Source organism: Myiozetetes cayanensis, unplaced genomic scaffold (assembly GCF_022539395.1).
Source record: "Myiozetetes cayanensis isolate MyiCay16 unplaced genomic scaffold, myiCay2020 scf1, whole genome shotgun sequence".
Taxonomy (NCBI): domain Eukaryota; kingdom Metazoa; phylum Chordata; class Aves; order Passeriformes; family Tyrannidae; genus Myiozetetes; species Myiozetetes cayanensis.
In genome coordinates, this window is record NW_026086604.1 from 147982014 (window position 1) to 148009786 (window position 27773).

A 27773-nucleotide genomic window follows, 5' to 3' on the forward strand; every position below is an offset into this window, starting at 1 on the left:
TCTGTCAAGAATGGCAAAACCAATCTACCATTTGGTGGTTAAAATTGTGAACGCCAGAAATAAGGAATAGTGCTTACAAGAAAAGGGGAAAAGAACCCAAACAGTTGTGCCATAAACCTTGGGTTCATGAGTTTTGAAGTCTGAAGTCTGTGCAGTTGTTTTGCAATCCTGAAGTTGCCTGATGACACCATCGCTCCAGCCAACTCCATCTCCATCTCATCACCACCTCTGGAATCTGCTGCTGAGCAGATTCAAGTTGAGGAAGATTCAGGTTTAGGGAGAGTATTCCCTGAATCCAATTGTGTCCCTCTGGCCTTGTTAGCAAAGCCTCATTTTATCACAGAATCACAGAACTGGAGAATCAAACAGTGCTTTGGGTTGGAAGGGACCTTAAAGCTCATCTGGTTCCAATGCTCTTGTCATGGCAGGGACACCTTCCACTAGACCAGGTTGCTCCAAGCCCTGTCCAACCTTGGACACTTCCAGGAATGGGGCAGCCACAACTTCTCTGGGTAACCTGTGCCAGAGCCTCCCCACCCTCCCAGGAGAAGAATTCCTTCCTAATACCTGCTCTAAATTTGCCCAATATTGAAGCTAATCCAATTTATCTGGACTAAATTGGGTTAGGCAACGCTCCTAACGGGCAGCTGGGAGGCAGAGCAGCAAGGATTGGTGTCTCCAAGCTGAGTGGGATTAATGTTCTTTCCAGCATGGCTACAGCTGGGGAGAGAGGTGTCCACAGCCTAATACAGGTGGGAAGAACTGGTGGTCTTTCCAAGCACTCCTTTGGGTTTATTCATAGTTCTGGACATCTCCTTTCTCCAGAGGGTCAGCACAAGGAAGGAATTCCTGTGTTCTTACACGAAGAAATTTCAGCCACCTTTCAGCTAATGCAAACAAGCACTAATAACTTAAACCAGTTAAAAGGAAAATATCCTGAAAGAGTGAAAAAAAAAAAAAAAAAAAAGAGAATGTTGTGTTATTCCTCATAACAGTGATCAGAGGAGGTACAGCTGGTACTCAGAGCTAAATTAATCCTATGTGTGTCTGTAAGACTGAAGCCACCTAGATGGGAAGTACTCAATGTCCTCATTTCCCACTCAAGTCGCTGAGCAGAGGCTGCTACTTTTGTCTTCAGAGATGTAGATTGTCTTCAGGAGGTCCCTACACGTGTGTGAGCAAACTGGGGCATTTGGTTTGCTTCGGAAAAACAGATTAAAAAGGCAAGGGGAAAAAGAAAAACAGATGAATTTCCATTTTAGAGAGATGCTGATGATGGTCTTTTGGATTGGAGCTGCATGACTGTCACTGAATAACTCTTAGGATTCATTCACCTACAAATTTATGGCCTGTAAGCCCTAATATTTGGGTTGGGATTTTAGTTTTTTTTGTTTGTTTTGTTTTTTTAGCAGAGTTATTTTCATGTTATCTCACATTATTTTGATTTAAAACCATGTTTATTTTCATTGCTGACTTGTAGATAACACAGAACACCAGCACTCCTTTGCAGAGTATGAGCCAGAGTTATTTCTGTACAACCTGTGGTTATGGCCCATCAAGGAAGATTTTGTAAACATTTAAGAGTCAAGCAATTCTAGATGAAATTAAACAACCCAAAGAACATCTAAATCCACGCCACAAATCTTTGGTTTCGTCTAAGTGGGAGACCCGCACACACCCAAAATGTGCAAAATATTACTGGAAAAAACTCTTCTCTGCCTCACACAGCGTTTTCATTTCGTGGCTGTTCCTGAGTAAAACAATCCTCAGGAAAATATCCCGTTCTTTGGGCACGTTAACGGCAGCCACGCTGCGCCCTGGAGAGTCCTCTGTGTACCAACCCATCCAGACTCCATCACAGAATCTATTCTGCCTGCCCAAAACAGCCTCCCACTGTGCTGACTTCAGGTGATCAGGCATTTAGTTTTATTTACTGAGGGAAGATCATTCCCTTCCTTTCCTTTCAGTGTCCCTGCCCTGGTGTCCCCGGTGAAACACGGGTTTCACAAAAACACACAAACTCATCCCGTGCCTCATTGACTCCAGCTGGCAACAAACTCCAGGGACAGCCACGAACTTTGGGATATGAGGAAAGAAAAATGTGACTTTCAGCTTTTCTACTGCGTGTGGAGGTCTTGGTTTTTTATAGGGTTTATCTTTTGGTGGTATTTTTGGCTGGTGGTTTGGTTTTTTATAGGGTTTTTTTTTTTTGGTGGTGTTTTTTTGACTGGTGCCTCCACTGAAAAGCTGGTCTTTGGTGCAGAACACTCCCAGGGGACAGCACAAAATACTTTGAGATGCCAGGTCACCAGACTGGGCTGAGCCAGAAAATTGTGTGAAGATAACCCAGAGTTACTCTGTGCTACCAGTTCCTAATTCCTAGGACTGCTTTTGTGTTTAAAAACAATTAAATCTTCGAGGTTACCAATGCACAGGTGAACCATTAAACTTTGTCCCAGGTTTTGCTGACTCTCACATGCCTTTGGTGGTCTCCCCTTTATTTTGTTGTCCTAGTTCATCTTGAATCCTCTCTTTAATCTTCTTTTGGGCTGAGCAAACCCAAGGAGGCTCCTTGCATGTAGCTCTGTGCCATCTGCAGCCACGAGGGGCATTAATAATGCAGCCCTGCAGCCAGGAGGGCTTGGGGACATCTTTAGTTCTTTTCTTAATAAATTGCATTCTCTGGAGGCTGCTGAAGTGGCTCTCCCACTGCTGGAGATCAATAAAGCTTTGTCTTTCTTAGGTTGCTTTTCTTTAGATTTGATATTAGGAAATGTTCCAATAATTTTCAAAAGTTCTCGTCAAAGGCTGACCAGGATGGGCAGATCCTGTGTTTCTGTGAGAAACCAACTTGTGAAGCTGTGCCTGCAGCACTGTTCTTTTGGGTGTTTTAAAAGCTTAGGATAAATCATCTCCACAGAGTATCCCAGGAGATAGGGGAATATTGGAGAATTTATAATGATAGAATAGAATAAAAGAATAGAATGCCCTTATACACTCTGGTGAAACTGTGAAACCTTGGGCCAAAATCCTTTGTCCTAAAGGGTCTCTAGAGGGGCCAGAGCTTCATCCCCAAAGTGCTTGCAAGGCACATGATGATGATGATGATGATGTCTTTTCAGTGTCATTTCAGCTGAGCCTCAGTTGCATATTAAAACAGGATGGGTGTGAATGAAGACCTGAACAGAACTGAGTCTTCATCTGATGTGAGGAAAGTAAAGGGAGGAGGTTGCAGCAACAGTAAAAAACCTGTTACTAAACACTTCACATGATTTGGCCTTAATTTGCTGCCCACTATAAGATGCTACTAATCAGCTGAGTGTAGCTTTGGCAAAATTTATTTGGGCTGAATCTTCTAAGGCTGTGTGCCTGTCTCAATTCTATCACTTCTTTTCCCTCATTCCCTCCTTCCTTCCTGATGGAAAATATAGAGAAATAGGGCAGAATTAATCTGTTGCTTTGACAAAACATAATTTAGGATAATCTGACATATGCTCTGTGGGTTGTGCTGATTATGGCTCAGGGGCTATCCAAGGAATCTGTAGAAATTAGCTCAGCTTTAGAGGTACAAATTTAATGAGAGAACTCTCACCCAAGGCTCTGAAGGACCACCCATGGGGAGAGAGGATTTTCACTGCGGCTTTCAAACATGGGTCAACCTATTGAAAACGGAGCAGTGGGCATTTTGGAGAGGAGGAGGATTTTAGGTTGATTGAATTTACATCTTTAGAGTCCTGATTTTTACTGGGAATGCATGATGACAAAATGACAAAGCTATCCAATGGAAAGGAATAACACTTGGATTGTTTTCTGGGCCACAAGGGATGTTCCGGTTCCACACGATTTCTGAAGGAAAATGTGAATCATCCCAAGTTGGGCCGAATCTGATCCAGTGACCATCCTGTCAATTCATAAACTTCATCACCAAACATCTTAATACCCATAATCAGGATTTCCAGCTGTCACCTCAACAGCCACATCCAACAGAGGAAAATTACCCCCTTTTTATGGTTCCCACTGACTCCTGTTCACAGAACTTCTGTGGATAAGATTAAAGTAAATTGGAGTTCCCCAGAATTAATTATATTGTGTTATAATGGATACAGCTGACCTCTTCTGGTTGTGTTTTGATGGGGGTTCTGACACCTCTTGAATTAATAAAATAAGAGAACAAATCATATCTCAAATTTTGCATGTTTATATTAAAGCATTCTGATCCTGCATTGCTCTGACCTTCCCAGGTATTCCCTTGGGAACACATTCTGGCACCTTATAGGGTACCACTGTGCCAGCTTATCTTCTAGAACCCTCACATGGAAATCCATGGGCAGATCATGAAGATGAATACAGAAATAGACACTTTTAATCACAAGGTGAAAAGATGATTCTGGTGGAAAGAAAGAAAGAGAAGAGTCACACAATCTTTTTTCTAGACTCGTTTCCTTCTGTGTCAGACCAAAAGAAGGAGACTTGCACTGTCTTTTGTGTGAGTAGGAACATTTAGAATCAGAGAATTATTTGGGTTGGAAAAGACCTCCAAGACCATCGAGTCCAACCATTAACCCAGCACCACCGTGTTCACCACTAAACCGTGTCCTCAAGTGCCGCCTTTGGAGCAGCTGCAGGGCTGGTGATTCCACCACTTCCCTGGGCAGCCTGTTCCAATGTTTATCCACCCTTTCACTGAAGATATTTTTTTTTTCATATCCAGTCTAAACCTCCCCTGTCACAATTTAAGGCCATTTCTCTGACCCTGTCACTTATTTGTAATAATGAGATAAGAGACAAGAGCTTTTCTACCGAGGCCTGAACTCCTCCTGTCTGTCCACGGGGCTCAGCTGCCATCACCGTCATCCTCCACCACCAAGAAAAGCTCTGGAAACTTCAGAGCCCCCGGATTACCTGGGAGCAGGAAGGGCCAAGAACACCCTGCACTTTTCCTCACTGCAGAGACAGGAGTTTACTCCGTGCTTTAAGGTGACTGGCTGGGATCCAGCTCTGAGTCAGAGCCCATGTGGTTGGGAACCTCTAACCATCAGCACTGCAAAAATCCACGTGTCAGAGGAATCAGTTTACAAAATAGTCACGTTGTATGGAGTCCTCTCAAAATTCTTAGTGGTTTTTTTACCATCCCCCTCTCGTTGGGAGGCATTTTCAGGGCTTTGTTCTGCCGAGAGTCCAAAGTTTTCTTCTAATTCCCAGCTTAACCTCTTGTCCCAACACTGACTTTGATTTCAGCTGCTTTTCTGCCTCCTTTTTTTTTTTTTTTCATGCTTCTGCTATTCTCAGGGCTGTGCCTATCAACACAGTCTCTCCTGAGCTGATCAAACTGGTTTTCTGCTTTTTGAGCTCTGTGCTTGCCAAGATGAGCAGCACTTTGTCCCGGAGCAAGGCAAAGCCACGCCCTGCTGAGGTGACTTGCTCGTTATTCCTTCACTGCGGATGGAGCTGAGAGAAAATAGCTTGGATAGAGACGTTTCACTCTCAGACAGCCAAATGTGTGTGACCTGAATTCCATCCCTGCTGCTGCAAGGACACGTGCTGTGGAAGGTCCTAACAGTGTCCAAATGTAATGAGTTCATCAACCACAAGATGGGACACAGCTGGGAGAGCTCAGGCTGGAAGAGATGCCATAGAAAAGGAGGAAAATAGGAAAGGAGCATGGAGAAAAAAATAAGGAATTATGCCATTTCCTAGTGCTCATGCAGCGACCTACCTTTATCTTTCAATGTAATTAGAGGGAAACTGTTCGAAACAAAAAAATGGGATTTTTCACCTCCCTAAAGATGGAAGAGGCAGGATTGTAGTGCCAGGTCTGTTCTGGGATACATTTCCTTGAGAACTTGACTTGGAGAATCACAATAGCAGGGATATCTTTTTCTCTACCCAGCAACAAACTGGGAAATATATTATATTGTTGGGGTCTTTTTTTTTTTTTTTTTTTTTTTTTTAATCAAGATGAGCTGAAGTTTGGCCCATGAAAGCTTTCCGTGTTGTTGGTTGGAAGTGTGGAGGAGGATGGTGGATATTCATCTGGGACATTGCACAGGTTGCCAAGTCAGAATTCTCAGAGCTGTTGTATTCAGAATGCCTCTGACTTTGCCTTGGAAAATAAGGAATTATACATATGAGGCAAAGGGAGATCATTTGACATCCCCTCAGATTACCTTGGCAATTTTCCCACACTTTCAAGCACTCTTTTCTCAATAGCAAGGTTATGTCAGGTTGTTTTCTTCACACCATCACATATTTACTCGTTTGGCATTAGGCAGCTGCTCGTTGTATCTCCCACCTTCCAAAGCAACAGATAAATCATTGCTTATTTTGTTGCTTTTGTTCTGCTTTCACACAGGAATGATAGATTTGTTTCCCAGGGGTGATAAGAGGTGGTTGTGCTGTTGCTGGAGCTCTGAGGGTGTGTTTTGTCCCTGGGTCCATCCCCAGCTGCAGGGACACTCCTCTGGTGGCCATGCTGATGGACATCTTAGAGTGCTTACAAGCTCCTGTGAATCATGAAAAACAGTATTTACACCTACAAGCAGAGCAGGAAATGCAGACCACCCGTCAAGGCAAGCAAATCCATCAAGAAGCTCTTGCAAAACGTTGATATGCCAGATAGAGAACACATTTTACTGGCTGTGGAGTAATAATTTGGAAGGACCTTGCCAAGCAGCACTTAAAGCTCTGCTGGAATGGAGCAGCACATCGTTACCTTTATGATCCCATATTAGTTTCATATTAGCTATGAAGTACCACATATACTGCAGATGCTTCCAGAGGATAATTGATCTGCTGTGAAGGTGGAAACTTCTTTTTTTTTTTCTTTTTTTTTTTTTACTTTGCTTAATGCTTCCTAAATGTGTGCTAATTTGCAATTATTTCCCTGCAATTGAGTGTGCATGGTCTGCAGTCACAAAGTCAGGTGGTTTCTCCAGGTCTCTGGGGACACCAACAACGTTGGGGCACAATAAATCTGACAGATAAGTGAACAGGGAAAATAGTGTCAGTCAAGGCAAGGATTTTATGGCTGATGTTATGTGGGAAACCTGCCAAGAACAGCAATCCTGTGCCCAGGGAGTTATGAGTTGTATCCCACAGTTTCTGCTCCCACGAGTCTGTGGCTGCTGCAGCTGCAAAGATAAGGTAGAAAATCTTGACCTCCGGATGAACGATCCACTCAGGTCCATCTGAATTTTCAGAGAGCCTCAAGCAACAGTTCCAACAGATATTCAATGTCAAAATACCCAGATATCCGAAATTTAGATGTCATTAACCTTCAGTGTGTCATCACAGCTGTATGGGTGAAGCAGCAAAATAAGAAGGAGAGTTGTTACATCGTGATGATTTTTATTACTTATAAAAGTCAGGCATTTTAACTGGAGCTGGTTTTTAAAAATAGAAGGAGCTACACCAACCTTATCTTATGGAAGGTCTGAAAATGAACAATATGATAGGAAAAATCTGCAGATAATCAAGAAATGAATCAGATCTTCAGAAAGTGCAAATTTGGGTATCTGTTCTTGAATTGGTTTAGCAACACTTATTAAAATATGGTTCAGAACAGTTTTAGATTTTTATTTTTTTGAAATGCTAGGAAAATTCTATAAAGCTGAAATAGGAAATACAAGAGCTGTCAGGTTAAACAGAAGTGATAAGGAGTGTACCTTGTAAGGGGAAATTATAGTGCTCTTACATCTTCAGGGATATTCAATTTAATTGAAACCACTCAAAAGAAAATAAAAAAAAACACATTCCACCAAAATTGTAATTGGGGACAGCTGAAGTAAAACACCCATGGAAGTTACTAGTCTGTGTTAAAAGGAATAAAGAGAGTACTGGTAGTAGGAAAAGGCTGGGACAAAGAGGGAAGTCAGAGCTCTGTTTTGCTTACACTGGTGCTTTGGTGTCTTAAACTTTGGGAATGGAAATTTCTTTGTTTGCCCTCATCAGCCTGAGTAAACAGAAAATTACTCTTTCAAAGGAGAAACTCACTTTGTCCAAAATTAGGCATAATGTCATGGAATCATAGAATAATTTGAATTAGAAAGGACCTTTTGAAGGTCATTTAGTCCAACCCCCCCTACCGTGGGCAGGGACACCTTCCACGAGACCAGGTTGCTCAAAGCTCCATCCAACCTGGTCTTCAGGAACCAAACTTTAGGGTATAGAAATTGCTCCCTGAGGATACATCTTTTACACTTCTGACTGTGAAGAGAGCCTGGGTAGTCTGGGTTGAATTATAAAGCTCTGACATTTGATGTGGCAATGCTGTTTAATGTCCTCCCTAATGACCTGGGTGATGGGCCAGGGGGCACCTTGAGGAAGGCTGAAGGTCACACAAATTAAAGAGCAGTGCTTGATAGACCAAGTGGTTGGGTTTGCTGTTACCCAGAGGGAACAGGACAGGCCTGAGAAACAGGACAGGCAGAGAGGAACCTCGAGGAGTTCCAGGAGGAGACACCCAAAGTCCTGCACTGGGAGAGGAAGAATCCTGGGGATCAGCTGGCTGGAAAGCACTTTTACAGAGAACAGCCTGAGGCTCTGGGTGGACAGGAGGTGGCTCCTGAGCCAGCAAAGTGTCCTTGCAGCAGTGAAGTCCAAAAGCATCATCAACTGCACGAGGAAAAGCGTTGGCAGCATCTCGAGGGATGTCCTCCCTCTCAGCCCTGGGGAGACACGTCTGGAGCTGGGCTGGGCTGCTGAGGACACAAACACACTGCAGGGAGCCCTGGCAAGAGCCACAAAGGTGAATAAGGAATTGCAGGTCTGTTTAGACTGGAGAGAGAAGATCTGGGGGGATCTCAATGTGTAGGAATATTTGATGGAAGGATGATGTAAAGCAGGCAGGCTCATGCTCCCCTCAGTGCTGACAAGAGGCAACAAGAACACATAAATAGGCAGGAAATTCAGCTATAACACTTTATTATTGATAGAATCATCAAGTACAGGTTGTGCAGAGTTTCAGCATTTGGAGATATTCAGAAATTGGTTGAAAATGGGTTTTGAGTAACCTGTTACCCACTGCAGCTGACCCTGCTTTGAGCAGGGGAGTTGGACTGGACAATCTCCAGAGGTCTTTCCAACCCCCAGTTCTGTGAATCCCTTTTCAGTTATTCTTCTTGCAAAACTACACTTGCTTTCATTTCTTTCCCACACAAGTCCTCGTGGAAGTAAATGCAATTGATAATCCTACTTTCTGTAAAAATATTTCAACACTAAGGCTCGATTTGCATATGGGAGTCACAACACCTGCAATTTACCATTTCCTACTTTAATCACACTTTTATCTTCATTTTTAGAAAGGGAGTTCTAGTGAAATTCACAGGTGATTTCTGAATTTTATGCAAGGAAAAAAAAAATTCAAGAAGCTATTCCTCCAGACAGAAAAAGGATTACCACTGACAGACTTTGTTCTTCATTAACACTGAAATGCCTAAGCCAGGCAGCAGCTGAATGTGTTTCTTTCAACTATTATTTCCATGTTAAATTACCAGGAAAAGGTGTAGCATTTCTGCCTGAGACCCTTGAAACATTCAGGTGCAGCTGAAAAGGGGTTTGTCCCTTGTAGCAGGGGACAAAATCCACCTCTCAGACCTCCTAATATAATTACCCTCCCAATCCTGGTTTTTCTCTGACAACAGACACGGGCAATAGAAACAAGGACTTGGGGGACTTTTCCAGTTAAACTTGTAAAGGGATGACAAATGTCCTCTTGGTTTTTAAAAGCAAGTAGAGTCAGATGCTCAGATGCTGTGATGCATGAAGAAACTCTAATTTCAGTGAATTTACTAATTAAGTAAATGAAAACAACCCAAAATATTTAAGCTCCGAGAAATAGTAACTGCTCTATTAAAAATAGTGGAAAGATCATGATGTTCTTTTTCTCTGCCTTAATAGGATTGCTCTTTGTGGACTACTTTCCATGGGAAACTTCAGAGCTCTTGCTGTCTGATATTCAGTTAAACCTTCTTTTAGCTTTTCTGTTAGCCTTAAATGGATCAGCATTAATTTATTGACAGCCCTAAACAATCAAATTCCTTCTCAAGCCTTTGTGGAGTCTCAAACTTTGCTGTTTTGTGCTTCATCTTGCTGACCCATATATTTCAGAAGAGACCGGAGGTGGGATCATTCTGCCCAAATTTAGGTCCTCACAATGTGGATGCCAAGAATTCCTTTACACTCGGGGAGGGAAGCTGAAAGTTTAAAGCAGACAGCTAAAATAGGTCAGACCAAAATGCTTTCTTCATATGGCTGCTTCTCTCTGTTGACTTTATAAAGGGACTTGACAATGAGCTCATGTGTCTACTGGGTTTCTAAAATTAGGTGACGTGTCCTAGGTCACTGAAGGGTTGATTTCCCAACTCTGCTTGTTGCTGGCAAGTGTCTCAGTTGACACCAGGAAGGTGCACCCTGCCCAGTTTGTAGATTGCTACATTTGGGAACTTTGAGGAGGGAAAGAAATAAATGCCCTGGGTTGCACACCTTGTACTGAGAGCCTAAAGAACACAGATAAGGAATCAGCTGCATGTTGAAAGCCACCAAGTTGATCAGAGGGCTGGGACACCTCTCCTGGGAATTCAGGCTGAAGGAGTCGGGACTGCTCATCCTGGAGGAGAGAAGGCTCTGGGGAGACCTGAGAGCACCTTCCAGTGCCTACAGGGGACTGACAAAGGAGTGGAGAGGGACTTTTCACAAGGGCATGGAGTGAAAGTCAAGGGGGAATGGCCTTAAGCAGAAGGAGGGCGGGTTGAGATGAGATTTTAGGAAGAAATTCTTTGCTGAGGTTGGTGAGGCACTGGAACAGATTTCCCAGAGAAGCTGTGGCTGCCCCATCCCTGGAAGTGTCCAAGGCCAGGTTGGACAGGGCTTGGAGCAGCCTGAGCTGGTGGAAGGTGTCCTTGCCCATGGCAGGGGTAGGAACTGGGTGATCTTTAAGGTCCTTTCCAACCCAAACCATCTGATGATTCTGTGATAATTAACCTGTGATAATTAAGCTATAAATGACCATCTACAAACCCTGTGCCATAAACAGTTCTGGAGTTCCATTTCCTGGGGAGAAAATGGGAGTGACAAGGGAGTGTTCTGTGGGCCAGACCAGCTGGTGACATCTGGGGTATTCCCCTCAGCACCTTCCCACTTCTTCACCCAACAATTTTCCACCCATGTTTATTCTTCCTGGGGAAATATTCTTCATGTCTTTAGGAAGAACTGGAATAACTGTGCACTGAGTGATTGACTTCTCTGAAATATATTCAGTCTGCAAAAGCTCAGCTGATGCTGCACCTTGCCAGAACCTTTCTGACTTCCACACTTGTGCAGTACCTTGGTCCTGGTGCAGGAAAAGGATGTGGTGGGAGGCCCTGGGTAGACACCGAAGGAAGATGAATTAAGTGATAAATTACCATCTGATCATCAGTGGTCTAAGCCATTGTGGGTCAGCTTTGAAATTTCTTGGTTTCCTCTCAAACCACTGGCACACATCCCGGAGGACCACAATGAGGAGCCCAGAGCAGATGGTTTATTTTGGGTGAGATCTCAATAACAGCTCACAACTGCCTTAGAAAGCCACCAAAAATCCTCTTTCACTCATCCAACCTGAGGCTGCGAAACAGTTTTACTCATTATTTGATATGGTGACGTTTTATCCTTTTAGGGAGTGATTTATTGCACTTTTTATGCCTCTCTGGGAGTAGACACATCACACTTGGGAAGGACTCACTGTCTGGTTGTGTTGATGAGTGACATCACATTGTGCACTTGACACTTGTGGGCTTCTCATGGAAAATTGTCCTCACCAGCACCCAGAGTCCCTTTTTAGACAGAGGAAAGGAGTGGGCACTTGCAGCAGAATGGGTTTTGCCAGAGCTTTTCCAACCTGCCCTTCAAGAATCTAAGATACTTCCAGAAAGAATCTGCTGTGGTGTTTACAGTGGACAAATGAATCCACTGAATTCACCTTCATGGTGACAAATTATCTTCTTAAGTCATTAGTTGACCAAAACAAGGCTTTTTTTTTTTTCTTTTTTTTAAATTCTTCTTTCTGTATTTCAGCCATGCTTGAAATAAGCCCCTGAAGCCCACTCCATTTTAGTAACAATCAACTGATTTTCAGATTCTCAGACACCTCAAAAGCCCTTCTGTTTCACCAGAGATAATGGGAGATTATTTTGGGGGAACTATATATCCATAACTGAAAGGTGTGTTGGCTACTCTGACTTCACTAATTTTAATTACAGTGGCAGAAGCAGCTAAAACAGCAACATGAAGCATCAGTATCTCTAATTTCCTAATGAAATTACAGGATTTGGCTACCAGTGACATCAGAAGAAAATCTGATAATTCAAGCTTCCCTTCCAAATCCTATATTAATATATTTAATTATTTTTCTCAATACTGAATGGTAATGCTTTATCAACCCTGCCTGTATTTTTTAAATAAGTTTATTTTTCTAGTAAAACGTAGCTGATAGTACCTGACTAGGAGATAACTAGGCTTTAATTGACAGTAGAGAAAACTAGGTAATACAGATAACTAGACTTTAATTAGTAATAGAGATAATTAGCCTTTAATTGGTAGTAGGTGGGCTGTACATGTGTGTACATCAGACATGCTGGGAACTGCTAACTAATAAACAGGTTCTGCTGCAGGTTCAGGTCAGAAGTTCACAGAAGTGGGAGTTGTTATTACCTAATAAACACTTGAGTCTCTGAGGATGACATGAAGGCCTCAGCCCAGCATTTGATGCAGGTTTCCATGACTACCTTGAAGGGGAAAAAAAAAAAAAAATGAAGCAGATTCTTTTATTTTCCCTGCAATATGTGAAAGGAAAGCAGTGAAATGGTTTGCAGATGTTCCTGTTGTCTCTTTTAGAAGTTCCTTTGAAACTCAGGTGAAGCAGGAGGCAGAAAAACGTCTTCACTTTTTAAACCTGGTGAACGCCAGGTTAAAGTAAATCCAGGTCTTCCAAAAAATGGGAAGAGTGGATTCTAAAGGTTCCCACTTTAGTCAGGCATCTCCCACCCTTCCATTGCATCTAAGGAATTCAAATAATTCAAATTTCTGATGCATTACAGTGACAGAATGCAAGGACACCATTCAGCCTCCACAGCCCTCTCTGGCCTTTCTGGACTGACCTGCAGATGGGAGTGCAAATGGTCAGGAAATAATTTCAAATCCAGCGTCTGCTGATGCCTCTGTCTGGTTTTCTCTTGCCTGTGTTAATGGAGTGACTTTGTTTTTCCAATCCCCACGGCTGAATGTCGCCATGGATGTTTGCTGTCCTCCTCAGCTGAGATCTTATCAGTCCCTCATTATTTGATAAACCATCAGCAACACAGTTGAGTGATTAAATTCAGTGCCAGTGTAGAGAGGGAGGGACTGATCAAGTGAGGATGGGATGGAGGAAAACACATCAGTTTAGGGTGAATTTTATGAACCATTGTTCTCCAAAAATTTTAGAGAGAGATTAATTTTCCTTTTTTATTTTTCAATTGAAGGACTCTCTCCTTTCTAAATGCCGATGTCCTGACAGTATGTCACAGTCAGTACAAAAACTGACTGCCCTTTGATTGTAAAAGTTCTTTTACAAATCAGTTCTTTACAAATCAAAGCAGGACAATGAAAAAATAAATCCAAATCTTAAAACACCTTCCCCTTCCATTGATTTTTCTTTTTTTTTTGTTTGAATTTGACTCCCAAATCCAATACATGTGGATCCACCTGAGGTGAGGGACAACTGTGGAAAGAAAGAGAATGAATATGAAAATTTATCTCCATGCTAAAAACCTCCTGACTGTAGGTGAAATGAGAGCCCTGGGCCCCCAAGGTATCGAGATTTGAGGGAGGGTTGTGTTTTAAACTAGGACAGAACTAATGTCAGGTTGGGAATTCTGTTGACCACCCGCTCAGCTCCTCGGCAGGGAGCAAGCAATGAAGTCACAGTGAAGTCAATCCTGTCTTATGATGTGGATGGATGTTTACCCCAAGACCACAATTCATTCCTCTGCACTTCTATTTGTGAGCTCTCCAAGAGCTGGGGGCTTTTAACAACTCCGGTCACGGATTTTGTTACCTGGACAAATGATCTCTGGGAGTAAATCATCCTGTCATCCAGACTCCTAAAAAGCCCCCAGACAGCTGTGCTTTTAAGAGACTGCTGAGAATCATGAAGGGTGAATCACAGCTTCAGAAATTCAGCAGGCAGGTCCTTTTTCTGGCTCAGAATAATCCATCCTACCTTCTCCTTTGGGTACAATTTAGATCTTTGCATCTACAGAGCCTGTTCCAGTGGTTTCTTTGAGACAAGGTACTGATCACACAGATTTTGGATGTCCTTTGAAATTAAATTAGGTGTCCAAAACCATCCATAACAGCTGCAATGCAGGCAGGGATGGTTAATCTCCAATATGTGCAACTCAGAGTTCAAGTGTTGGGTTCTCTGTTCTCTGTCCATCTCTTTTTCATTCTCTTTACTGTTTCCATATTTTGAATACTTTTCCTCTTTTGTTGCAGAGATCTGAGCCTTGAGGTGAAGACCTCGACCAAAACAACTGCAGAGAGCCTGTGCTTCAGCCCTAATCACAGTGTTAACAAGCAAACCTTGACTGAAGTTAATTAAGAGAGAAGATGGCCCTCACCTGGAAGATCTGCCTCTTCACTCTCGTATTGCTTCCCACGGTAAGCAAAAACGTTTTCATTTGCATTGTTCTGCTATAAATACGTGTTCTGATGGCCAGGAGTGAAGGATCTTCTGCTGACACCAGTTCTGGCTCTTTCCACAGGGGTTTTTCATAGGTTGGGTTAAGGCTTTTCCAACCTTCTTTGTTAATGCAATAGGACTGTGGTCACTGCTCATCCTGAACAGGGCAAGTCCATTCCTTAAGGGCACTTGTTAACTGTTTTTCTCCAAGATTAAAAATAAAATAAAGCTATAATTAAAAAAAAAAAAAAAAAAAAAAAAGGGGCTTCTCTTTCAAATCCATGGGCTTAAGAATATTTTTTTCCAGACAGAGGGGCTAAAATTAGAGATTCCTGTCAGCCCTGTGAATCCTAAACCTTGGGGTATTTCAGGCAGTGCTCTTGGATGCCTCCATTTTCAGAGGAGTGATTTTAAGGAACAATACAAATGGCCCTCCTCTAAAGATACTAAAGGCATTTGAAGTCATTTATCACGTTTCTGATAAATGATAAAATCACATTCTGAAGACATTCTGAAGATGGCAGGGATTAATTTTCCCCAGAAGTCTTGCCATTCCATTAATAACTCATGTCTGGGGACTGTGACTGTTCCTCTCCATTGTCCCCCTACACATTGTGGCTGTGTCTGACCTCACATAACAACCATAAAAACACTGAATAGAGATGATTTTTTTTCCTTTTGTAGCTGTGAGCAACAGCACACAACCCTTATAATAAACTCATCTTGCATTTCAACTCAGCTCTTTGCCAGCCCATTGATCATAAATGTGCTTTTCATCACTTTTTGAGAAACTCTGCTCAGAGGGATCCTGTGACAAACAGCACCAGGATTCAAATCCTCCATCTCATTTTTATTAATAACCTTCCACAATTTCCATGCAAGTGCTTTACAATTGCTTAATAAACAGGTATTCTCATGTTGTTGCACTTTATTGGTCAGATATTTGAAAGCATTCTTGACGTTCATTTTGTTTTATCTTTAAATAACAACAATTTAATATGGTAGTGATGTGACCAGAGCATCTTTTAGGAGTTTTTAAAGAGTTTCTTGCTCGTGTGTACCCATTGTGTCACCTGTCTTTTACAATGTCACCATACAGGGTGACAGAATCTTTACTTTGGCACACAAAAATACAATTTTTTTTTTTTCCTTTTGGGGTCTTATTTAGAGTGGACTCTATTTAACTGAAAATCTGGAATGTAACATAATTCAGCTAAATTCTGTAGAACAGGGTTGGAACTGGCAGTACACCTGTGTTCATCCAAATAATATAATCCCCATACGAAAATCCCAACTAGAAAAGGTTGCTGAAATTCAAATGCTGGTTTGATTTCTTTTCTTTTTCTGTTTTTTTTAAACATACATTAGATTATTTAAACACAGATTTTCAGTGCTCAGCTTGAGGCAGCCAAAAGGTGTCTTCTCCTTTCGAGGCGAGCGGTTTTTAATTAAGGGAAGTAAATGAACATATCTCCAGAGCTTTCATGTGCATGACCTTCCTGGTAGATGGAGAAGGACAGCAAGTTTCCAATTGTTAACGTTTCAGGACATAGCTGGGGTTGCTGAGCTGGATAATTAGTGATCAGCTCCAGCTTTTGGAAAGAACAGCTCTTTAATGAAATACTGTGGAGCAAACCAGAGTTAATGGGAAGAAACGTGCTTTTATAGATGTGGTGTGTCTGCAGTGTTTATGATCTTGTTTGTATGGTTTTATCCCAGTCTTTTGCAGGAATCCAGACAGTAAAGTTAAGCTTTTACCACACATGAATTTGTGTGTTTGCACACCCATTTCTTTAGTCAGTGAAGAGACTTCAGCCAGTGACAGAGACTGTACCATAATTTTTGTGCAGAATTATGCAATTAGTAATTCCTTACATTTCTTTTGGCAGACCAAATTTTGGGAATGATATAATGTTATTTATGATCCTACCCTTGCTGTGGCTCTTCTGCAATGCTGGTAGCATCACATTTCTCCCCATTGGGACACACATTTTCTCTTCAAACCCCCTCTAACGTACCGTGCCAGCCACCTCAAATTGGTGCTTACCTCTCGTGCAGATTTGCAGATTTTCTGCCAAGGGAGTGGATGTGAATTTAAAAAAATTTAAAAAAAAATAAAAAATTAGAATAAATTAGAATGCCATCCTAACCCTCAGAAAGTTCCTGAAAATACCTTCTCTTGTACTGCTTTCCTCTACGTGCATCTGGTGCTCCAGGAATCTCCAGTCACCCTCAAGGAGGGCTCCTGTTCTTGGATGTTGGGATTGATCCTCATTTCGGGGCACATGCCTCCATTCCTCAAAGTGCCTGCAATAGCTCCTGTATCTTCTTGGATGGGCAGGATTTGGATTTACCAACAAGAAAATAAAAGGCCAGGATATATTTAGGAATGTGCATGTTGAGCCAATTCTGTCAAGAGACTAAGGCTGGTTTGGTTTTTCATGTGTTCAACAGGTTGTTCTGTATTGGCCTATTAAGGGTATTCCACTTTATAACTCAGTTGGGACTGAAAACAGCTCCTAGGCCTTTTAGAGGAATTCTTGAGTTTTATTTTTTTTCCCCCCATTTTAAGTGTTTTCCCAGATTTAAATGCCAATGTTGCTATTTTAGCTGATTTTAACCCATTTTTGTTAGCTGGGCCGACTCTTCTCAGTCACTCTCGTTCTTTTCTTCACTTTGGAGGAAGCTCTGAGTGAGCAACCTGATCCAGTGGAAGGGTTTGGGGCTTTTTTTAATTGGATAATATAACAAAAGTCATCATGAAATTATTGAGGAGAAAGGATCCTAAACCATCCTTCCTTTGTCTGGTTCCAAATGCACTTGAGAAACAATGAATTTCATGACTCACAAAGTTGGCTTAGTGTATGAACTGAATTTTAAATGTAACTGCAATGCAGGTGTTTCTAGCTGTCTGGATAATTCAATCACATGTATTTCTTCACCTAATATTTAGAATTTCTTGTGGATGCACTCTTAATATAGTTAAGCTTAAATGGCAGAACGTTCTTTGTGATGTTTCATTAACTGGGAAACACGTTCAGTGACCTCCTCTTTTTTTTAAAAAAAAGAGATTAAAAAGCAAAGGTGTCAGTGATGCCTCTTGTGTACCAGCCTGGAAGTGTGACCCCTGTGTGACAGTGAGATGGGCAAACCCAGATTTGGATGCACAGGCAGCACCTCCCAGAGCAGGGAACGAAACCTCCACCTGATGGTGTTTAAGCAGCTCATGAACAGGTGAACAGAGAAAGCAGATCTGTTTGCTCAGGCCCTGTTTGCTGAAGGGGGTGATATTTCTCAAGCTTTTAAGGGTGTGTAGGGGCTGCAGAGCTGAGAACTCTCTGTCATTCACCTGCAGCTGTCGCTTGCAGTGCCAGGCTACGTTCAAATATCTACATTTCAGCCTCTGTCATTTTTAAAAGGTGAAACAGGGTGTATTCAGGCACAATATTCTACTAGTTCCTCTCTAACCCTGCGATGTTTTCAGTGCATTTCCTGCTGCAGCCCAAATGTGAGGATCCTCAGGCTCCAGCAGAGGTGTCTGGGTCGGTCCCTGCTCCTTAAGGAGAATATTTTTTCCATGCAGGACTTAATGAGAGAGCTTTTAATGAGTTTATCTGCCTGGTGATTTGTAGCACCTCATAACCCCATCAGAGAAGTCAAGTTCTCTGTAGGACTGCAGGTGTCTCTAACACAGTGCACAGTCACATGGAACTTCCCTGTTATTTATGTAATGAAAATATAAATATGTACAAACATAGTCAGGGAACTGCTGGGAATGTTCTCCGTAGGAGATAAAAACTCAGCTAACCAAGACATTAATTCTGCCAGAGCTTTTCCTTTTTAATATGAGGAGCAATCAGCAGAATATTTCAACCTCTTAAAGGCCTTGTTTAAAATAGAAAAACACAGTTTCAGAATGTTTAATAGTGGGTAAGTTGGATTCAAAGAGAAGGCTCAGAGTTTTTGGTGTATCACAAAAAGCATCTGAGACAATCAAGGTCACAGAACCTCAGGGTCCTGATACCCCCCAACTTCAAGTGCATTTCAGAGGCACAAAAATTCGGATCTGAGGTTCCAGATGGTTGTTATCCTCTCAGCTGGGTGGGATGGGTATTACAGAGAGGGAGATCCCTCGGGATGAGATCTCCACCTCAAACATCTACAAGTCTATGTGGTTTTTTTTCTGAGAAAGCTCAGCGTGTTTGCACTCCTGTCCAAGGTGCCTGAAGGTGATGGGAGACCTTGATGTTGTGTTGGTGCTCTGTGGGACTTGTAATCTCACACTGGGCACATCAGGTGTCAGCTGTGGTTGTTGCAGGAGATAAAGAAAGACACCTGCTTAAAATGTTTTTCATAGAATCACAGAATCACAGAATGGCTGGGGTTGGAAGGGACCTTGAAGACCATCTCATTCCAACCCTCTGTCATGGGCAGGAACACCTTCCACTAGCCCAGGTTGCTCACAGAGCTCCATCCAAAACTGGTCTGGAAAGTTTCTGAGCTTATTAAACACAAAAGGTGAACGACAGCAAAAAAATACTCCACCCTAGAAATACAAGATTCTACCAACACGTGGTTCTCTGCACAAACCTGCAACTTTCCTTCTTCAGGCAGGCAAGATATGTAGGTTTTAGGAATGCAAGGCAGCAGGTGACAAAGCAGAAAATAGTTGCCCTGCATTCTGTGAATGTGTTCACCTTTTTGCCCTCTGGTAGTAGCACTAATTTCTGTGACAGGCCAATAACATGATGACAGCACTGATTTAAGGACATTATTATGATTTATTTTTTTTTTCCCCCTGCTGGTTTTGTATTCATGAGCTTGGAGGAGGGTTGGACGAGCAGGAAAATAACAAACTGGGAAATAAAAAGATTTCTCTATAAAGGAACCTGTTAAAAAAAAAAAAAAAAAGTGACATTAGAATCAGTGATTTTTTTCCTGTTGCTCAGCTATTAAGATCCAGCTCCTGGAGGGATATTATTCATGTCTCCAGCAACTGCTGGGCTGCTCTGCCGTGGGTTTGCTGAGTCAGCAGCCCAAGAGGATTTCCTGTGGAGTCAGCTTGAAGAGATAACTGTGATGCAGAACCAAAGCTATATACAAAGAAGGGGGAAATGGGAGGAAAAAAGCAGGAAGAGAGAGAGGGGGAATATCTAAAACCCCCACATCTACAACACTGTTCCACCACGAGGGATTTGGTCTTTCAGGTGGCCTCCTGTCCCTCTCGTTGTAGCTGCAATAAACATTTTTTTCCCAATCCTGAATAAACTCCACTGCTTCTCAGAGGGAATGTACATCCTATGGCAAGAACTGGGGCATCCCTGAGGATCCAGGTGCTGAAAGCCTGTCTGGGGGAGGATGTGGGATCAGTGCTTGCCCCAGGGTTGCACAGCACAAACCCCTCCGGATGAGCCATCCAGCAACAGCCGTAGGTTGGGAAGTTGATCCAAGGCAGAGCAAACCATGCCTAAAGCAGCTTCCAGGGCTTCTTTTCCCAAAGCAGTGGACACGTGGCTATTTAACCAAAGTCTCTGAGGCCCAATAAAAAGTGTTTTTGAACCATAAAGCCAACGTGCTGCTGTCACTGCAGTGCCCAAGGGCACAGAACCCAGCTCAGCAAACCCCTCTCTGTCTCCCTGGACAAAAGGTGAACTCCTCCCTCCAGGGCAGCTTGTGCTCAAGATCCTGAAAAACTCTCTCAGATTTATTTTCTCCATGTGGGAATCACCTGAAAGTGTGGATTTTGGAGATACAGAACCCCTTCTGTACTAAAATGTGATGATCTCTGTGCTGTGTTTATTCCACGCCATATAAAGATGGTTTTACCCTAAACTGAGAACAGGACTGAAGGGGACCTGCCTCTGTTCTTCCCTGTGCATGTAGGAGCTGAGTTGATGAACCTAAATAAGTCAGGAAAGGTACTTAGGGCAGTATTTAACCACCTAAATGCTGGATGTCCGGGTTAGAAATGTAGAATCATGGAATGGTTTGGGTTGGAAGGGATCTAACAGGTTTGCCTTCCACTAGCCCAGGTTGCTCCAAGCCCTGTCCAGCTTGGCCTTGAACACTTCCAGGGATGGAGAATCCACAGTTTCTCTGGGCAACCTGTGCCAGGGCCTCAGATTAAGATATTTATCTGTATTATCATATAATCATGGTTCTTCTATACTCAGTGTCAAGGGAAGGACACCTCTAGATATTGGAACAACCCACCCTAAATCCCCCTGACACTCTCCTTACTGCAGTGCCCTCAAAAACTAACTTAGATTAGATTTTGGCTTCTTTAGCTTTTGGAAACCTCCTTTTTATTGAGCTGTATGGGGCACTCTGGGAATGTTATGTGGATCATGAATTGATGTCAGTATGTCACTTTTGCCCCACTGATTATCTTGTGACTCATCTTCAGAGGGTGGTTTGTAAGGTTATCACAAAAAATGCTGTTTACTACCTTTAATGGAACACATTTTTAAAAATCCAGCATTAAATATGTGTTCCTTTATGGGTGAGAGCAGATGCCAACAGATCTTCGTGTCTGCAGTAAAGAAAAATGACAAATGCATCCATTAAACACTACAGGATCTTTAAAATAAATTTAAAAAAATAGAAAAAAAGGAGATACATTTTAAAGAGAACAGGAAAAATATGTTCCCTGCAGAATAACATCTTAAAAATATTTAGTGGTACTTACGACAGAATTATTATTTCTAGTCAAGTTCAAAGAATTCAGTTTCAATTTTAACCCTTTTTTTTTTTTTGTACAATCTAAGATTTCTAAATGTTTTTTTCAAATGCAAAATACAGGAAAAGGAGCGCTTTACAACTCCTCCCCCTTTTTTAGAAATGACAAATTACAGCTGCTTGTGGGAGATTTTTGGTATCAGTACAGTTTAGAATGTAAATATAATCAACATTTTGAGGGAAAATAGTTTCAATGGGCATTTTTCAACCAGATTTCATTTTGTGGGGGGAGTTTAATGATTTCATTCAGTGCCCAACCTCACTGTTGCAATAAACTTTATATCTGCACACTGAAAAATTCTGTTGAGGGTTTCAAAGTGCTGAAGTTTTTCACTGTCCCTGACCTTCCCAATTACACATTTCTGCAGTGTTCTCTTCTTGCTCAGTAGGCATCTCTTGGAGTGCAAAATTCTTATTAATTCTCTGAGAGCTTTAGATAAATAAGAAGAAAACCCTTCAGCTGCTTTGCACTCGCTCCTTTGAAATGATTTTGGTCTCCATCTCGGCATCTGTGGCCAAAGTGTTTTTATGCAGGGGTTATTTAGGCTAAATACAAGCTGTTGGTTTGGTTTGAAGACCCCTGAAACAATTTGTCAATAATTTCAGCTACTGATATTTGCACATTCAGGAAGGTAAAGTACAGAGATTTTAATTTATTTTTGATTATTCTTCCCTGATAGCCACATCTGAGCACATCACATATTTATCTCAGAACTATTTTGAACCTTCACTTTGGCTTTCTTGCTTGCAAGATAACTTATGCAAGATGCATCTTGGATAAGATTAGAGATACACTCAAGCTCAAGGGTATAAAGTTGTTTTTACTTCCTCACAGATATTAAAATGTTCATTTTCTTTCTTCCTGCTGCCCCCTGGCTGAGCTGGTTTTAGTTATTAGATCTCTGTTAGCCACTTACGATAATTTCCTCCATTACTTAGAAAACATAACAAAACACTTGGCATGTTTGCACTGCAATAGGAATTCAACTCTCCTGCAGTTTCTATCTAAGCCAGTCCATTTTAGTTCCTCTTCCAGCAACACTAATGGGCAAAATCTAAACCTTTTTTTGCATCATGTGTTGGATTTTATGTCTGAAGTAATGAAGGAGCACCGGGTGAACAAACTGCAGGCTGATTTAAAATAACTACTGACTCTCACTGAATATTTTCAGTCTAAAATTTGACAGAAGGTCCATATCCTCAGACAATTTTCTAACAGTTTCACGTGAATGTTTAGGGAAATACAGGGATTTTGTTCATTCCCTACAGAAAAATAAGAACTTCAACATAATCTCAAGCTATGCTGGACAGCAGAGTATCCAAACTAGAGCTCATATTGGGACAAGGGCTTGTAGTGATAGGAAAAGAGGGAATGGCTTTAAACTGAAACAGGGCAGCTTTGGATCAGATGTTAGGAAGAAATTCTTTGCTATGAGGGTGGGGAGGCCCTGGCACAGGTTGCCCAGAAAAGCTGTGGCTGTTCCATCCCTGGAAGTGTCCAAGGCCAGGTTGGACAGGGCTTGGAGCAACCTGGGCTAGTGGAAGGTGTCCCTGCCCATGGCAGGGGTGTGGAATGAGCTGGTTTTTAAGGTCCCTTCTGACCCAAACCATTCTAGGATTCTGTGATCTGGGAGACTCCCATGTGGTCAGTGACTGAAGACTTGTGCTACTGCTCAAAAAACACAGCAGATTTATTTTCATGTTTTTAATCTGACAGCTAATGCAGTTTGTCTGGCAATTCAGGATCACTGGCAGTTTTAGCAGTAACCTAAGGCAGGAGATCTGGAAGGTGAAATGTTCTTACTGACCCTGTTTAGTGCTCGATTTGAGCAGCTGCAGCTTCTTCTTTCTCAGTTCTGTCTGCGTCAAAAACCAGCTGTGCTGACCTGGCCCTAAAAGGTGTGGAAAAGATGAATCCACCTCATGCTGAGGATGGTCAGGTGTTGGTGGTGGTTAGAGATGCAGATGTGTGAGATAGGAGAAGTTGGGTTTCCCCATTTGTGGAGAAGCAGCTGGTGCTGGAGCTGCCTGGAGATCTGCCCAGGGTTAAGGAGCTCTGTGAGACCTTCGGCTTTCAGGCATTCTGAGATTCCCACCTTCAGCTAACCTGACAAAAAATAGATAAATGTTGGGGGTTGTGTTCCCTCTGTTTTGCAGCTCAAACCATGCAAAATTCCATCAGTGAGATCTGAGGCAAACGTGCCTTTAGGCCATCCCTTCTCTGTGCTGCTCCGACGATCAAACATTCTGTTTCTCTGCCTTTTCTCTCGCACTTCTTTGAGCACGACCTGGTGTCTGAATTATTCACACCTGTAAAATCCATGTTCACGAGTAGCACCTGCTCCAGCAACGGGGGAAGCCCCTGGGTGTTCTGGAAAAGCAGAGGTAGGCACAGGAATAAGCCCAGGAATGACACAGTGTCTCCTGATTTTCTGACATGGATATTTGTAACGCCTAAATCCCCATCGGATGAACGCCTTCACTTTTGCACTGCCATAATTATTCCTCCTCTAGTTCACAGCAGTTTGTTTGTTCTATTTATCCAGCAGTTTGGCAGCTATATTTTAATATTTTAATATTTTTAATATTTTTTTGTGTGTGAATTAAAACCGTAGATGGGCACCAGAAGTGATGAAGTTTATTTTCCTTTGGTTTTCACACTGTTTACAACATTAATCCCAAAGATGGAAATTCAGCTTCTTTTCCCTTTTGAATTTGTGGATTTTCCCTGCACCTCTGTTAATGAAATCCAAAATAACACCTTGTGAATGGCAGTCAGTATTTGAAGGGCAGGTTGTCCTGTACTGAGTTTGGCTCCCACCGCACGGCGCTGCTTCCAAAGGGAGGCTTGGGGTGGTTGAGCAATGGGAAGTGGAAATCCTCCAGCTGTGTTCGTGGATTTGGGAAAAAAAAAACAAACAGCAGACAGCTGCAGAAGCTGCCAGAAGTCATTGTAAAATAACATCGTTGAAAAAGGGAAGAATTAAATCCAGTTTAATGTAATGTACAGGGGGAAAAAGGATTTGACAGGGATGTGTATGAATGACACTAATCTAAAAATTGTGCCCTCACTACTGATTTTTGGCATTTTGGACCACTGATTTTTATTCTGAGGGGGGTTCTTATGTGTGAATATGTGAAGTGTTTCTCTGTTATTGAAGCTGCCATGTAGAAATTCTGAACACAATAATCCTGAAGATCAAATAAATGTCAGGTAACTTACACTGGAATCACCCAGAACAACCCATGAAGGACAGTATAAAAAGAGATTTCACAAATTTTGCTTTCAAATCTTTGTTCAGCTTAAGTGTGACAGCAATTTGCTCTCCTGGCAGAGGAATCCCTTCTCTCTTTCTCTCTTCACTATGTATTATACACACAGTATTTACATGTGTTAATGTTTTCTTCTGACACCAGGGAAATCAAAGCAGCCAAAATAGCTGCTCCCATTTCTGATCCAATCATTCTCCAAGGAAAATGAAACCACCTTCTTTCTATTAACTTCATTCTGAACCAAATTAGAACATTGCTGCAATTTAATGTTACCATTTCAAGAGCTTCAAAATTATGTTCTTTCTTTTTTCTTTTTTTTTCTTTTTTTTTTTGCATGTTACAATTCAGAAGTGAGTGGAGAGGATTTTGCATGATTTTATTCCATTGCATGTGGATGGCTCTGGGATGGACAATAATCACACAGTCATAGAATCATGGAATGGTTTGGGTTGGAAGGGACCTTTAAAAACAGCTCACTCCAACTCCCTGCCATGGGCAGGGACACCTTCCACTAGCCCAAGTTGCTCCAAGCCCTGTCCAACCTGGCCTTGGACACTTCCAGGGATCCAGGAGCAGCCACAGCTTCTCTGGGCAACCTGTGCCAATGGCTCACCATCCTCCCAGGGAACAATTTCTTCCCAATATTTAACCCTGCCCTCTTTCACTTTGAACTCATTCCCCCTTGTCCTATCTCACCAGACCCTTGTCCAAAGTCCCTCTCCAGCTCTCCTGGAGCCCCTTTAGGCACTGGAAGGCTTTCTAAGATCACTAAGATCTCCTTGAAGCCTTCACCTCTCCAGGTTAAACAACCCCAGCTCTCTCAGCTTGGACCCAAAACTCCCTGAAAAGTCCCACCAGTGTCCATGGCGGGACTGGCTTCTCTTTCTGTGACTGGAAGCACAACAGCAGAAGAGAAATTAATGTCTGGATCTGAGCAGGGAGGTGCAAATAAAGCTGTTAAGGTTAATAACTGAGAAATCCTGGCCACTTCAGGTCCTGGGCAGGAACTGAGCAACAACCTTTTCTGAGGCCTTTGGTTCCTGAGGAACAGCATTGAGGGAAAGACACGGCCAGGAACTCACTCACAGCTATCATGCCATGCAAGGCAGGTTCCTGAGGTTGTCTTGCACTCACTGTGTCACAGATGAAGTAGGATCCAGCCTTTTCAAGCTCAAATATCTTAAATTAGCCTCCCTTACTCGACAGACAAGGAGCCCTTTAATATGGAATGCACAAATACCCCAGCAGAACCCTCACTGATTTCTCCAGGATGCTTTTATTGACACTTCTACACATTTGTGACATTCAATTTGGTAAGAGAGGTTTGAATGTATTATTATCTGTAGTACAGGGTTCTAACCGTGTATGCTTGGGCTCTAAGGCCTTTTTTTCTTCTTTTTCATGAAAAAGAAAAATTGTCCCCTGTTTAAATATGCAGAAGATTCTGAATCCAAAAGTCTGTGCCTTGCTGAGGTGACTGGCTTAACTCTTCAGGTGCCTGCTGCATCTTGGTGGAGCTGAGAACAACAGGAGTTGCACCATCAGGATGACAAAATGCATCCTGAATTTGTCCTTATTTAGTAATATATCCCTTATCTGAGCAAATTTCTGCAGAGCAGTGGAGTAGAAAATGCTGGAGCAGAATCTGGGTCACGACAAGACTCTGAAAGTGAAGACCTGTGGCTTATCTGTCGGGGTCTGAAATGCATCCAGGTCCTGCTGGTTTGCTTGGAATGAAGTCACCCTTTAAGGGGGAGATCTGTTGGAAGCAGAGGACCATCTCCATCCCTGCTTGTTGTCCCTCCTTAAACCAAATCCTCCCCTGCAGCGATATAAGAGTAAAACAGGATTTTGAGCTCCCTTCTGCAATCTGGCACTGTGTTTGGTGGTTTCACTTTGGTTTCTAGTAATCTTGCCGTTATTTTGTAGCACCTTGTGTTTATGATCTTCCTGACACCTACTCGAGGTTCATGACGTGGTCATTTGGTCTCTGGAAGGACATTCCAAGAGGGCCTCACGAGCAGTGCAGGTGTGATAAATTAATTGCTGCAGGTAATTTGTGATGATCACAGAGAAGGGGCTGGGTCCCTCCTGCCTCCTACCCCGTGGTTGTGTCACAGACAGTCTCTGTATCTTCTCCATCCTCACACCACAGTGAAGCAAAACATTTGGATAAGGAGTCACACACAGGGATAGGAAACTCATTTTTTGCAGGATTAAGTAATAATCCGCATTCTTGTATTGTGGTTCATCAGAATTTTGAGTTATGGTTTATAATGGCAGAGTGTTCTTGATACAGCAACTAGCAAATAATAATAATAACAGATAAAATGTTAGAAAAGGGGGGTAAAAAAAGGAAGGACTTTAGAAAGGAGAAAGAGGGAGCTGCATGTGTAACACACCTGCAGCTGCAACTGCTCTCAAAGATGTTGTTCCATGCCAGTCCAACTTCTTTATACGGTGTGTGTCCCTTCCAAAACCTCTACTTTTGGGGATCTCATCCCTTAGCACTGTGAAAACAAAACAAAATTAAAAATCAGGAGTGTTCAGGGCTGGTTTCTCATGGGGAAGATTCTCTGTGGTGTCAGAAGGCTCCAGCTGGCCCACTGTCGGTGGGTATTTATGGCTGAATACCCTGCCCAGTGCTGTGCACCTGAGGCCTCCTCCAGCATTGCTGATTCCTTTCTTTGGTCTCCTTCCACACAGTTCCTGCTCTTGACTCCTCACAAAGCACATTGAGGTGGGTGGGTCTGGATTTTTCCCCAGTGTGTAAAAAGAAAACCCCTCTAACACATCCCACATCACCTGAGCTGTTGTGGAGCTCGATTCTTGTGACTCAAGGAAGGGATTGGGTGTGATTGCGTTTCCCTTTCTCTCAAGCTCCCCTGAAAATGCCAGTTATTGCTGTTTCATTTTTATTGTGGCTAATACACGGCTCCCTGCTGACTGTGAGCCTGGGCATGTGCTTCTCTTTTATGGCATCTTCGAAAGAATGATGTGTTTTTATTGTTCCTTCTGAATTATCAGGGGTGGGGGATTGAGGTCCAGAATTGCTCCCCATCAC

The 27773-nt window shown here is 42.4% G+C and overlaps 1 protein-coding gene across 12 annotated transcripts in view; it reads left to right on the forward strand.

Annotated features, from left to right (window-relative positions):
- ADCYAP1R1 (ADCYAP receptor type I) overlaps positions 1–27773 on the forward strand; it is a 140904-nt gene that overhangs the window by 16672 nt on the left and 96459 nt on the right. For all 12 annotated transcript variants that reach the window (XM_050322857.1, XM_050322846.1, XM_050322883.1 and 9 more), the window contains one exon: positions 14512–14676. In XM_050322857.1, the coding sequence (XP_050178814.1) occupies positions 14626–14676 (51 nt within the window). In that variant the 5' untranslated portion in view covers positions 14512–14625. The remainder of the gene's footprint in view (positions 1–14511; positions 14677–27773) is intronic.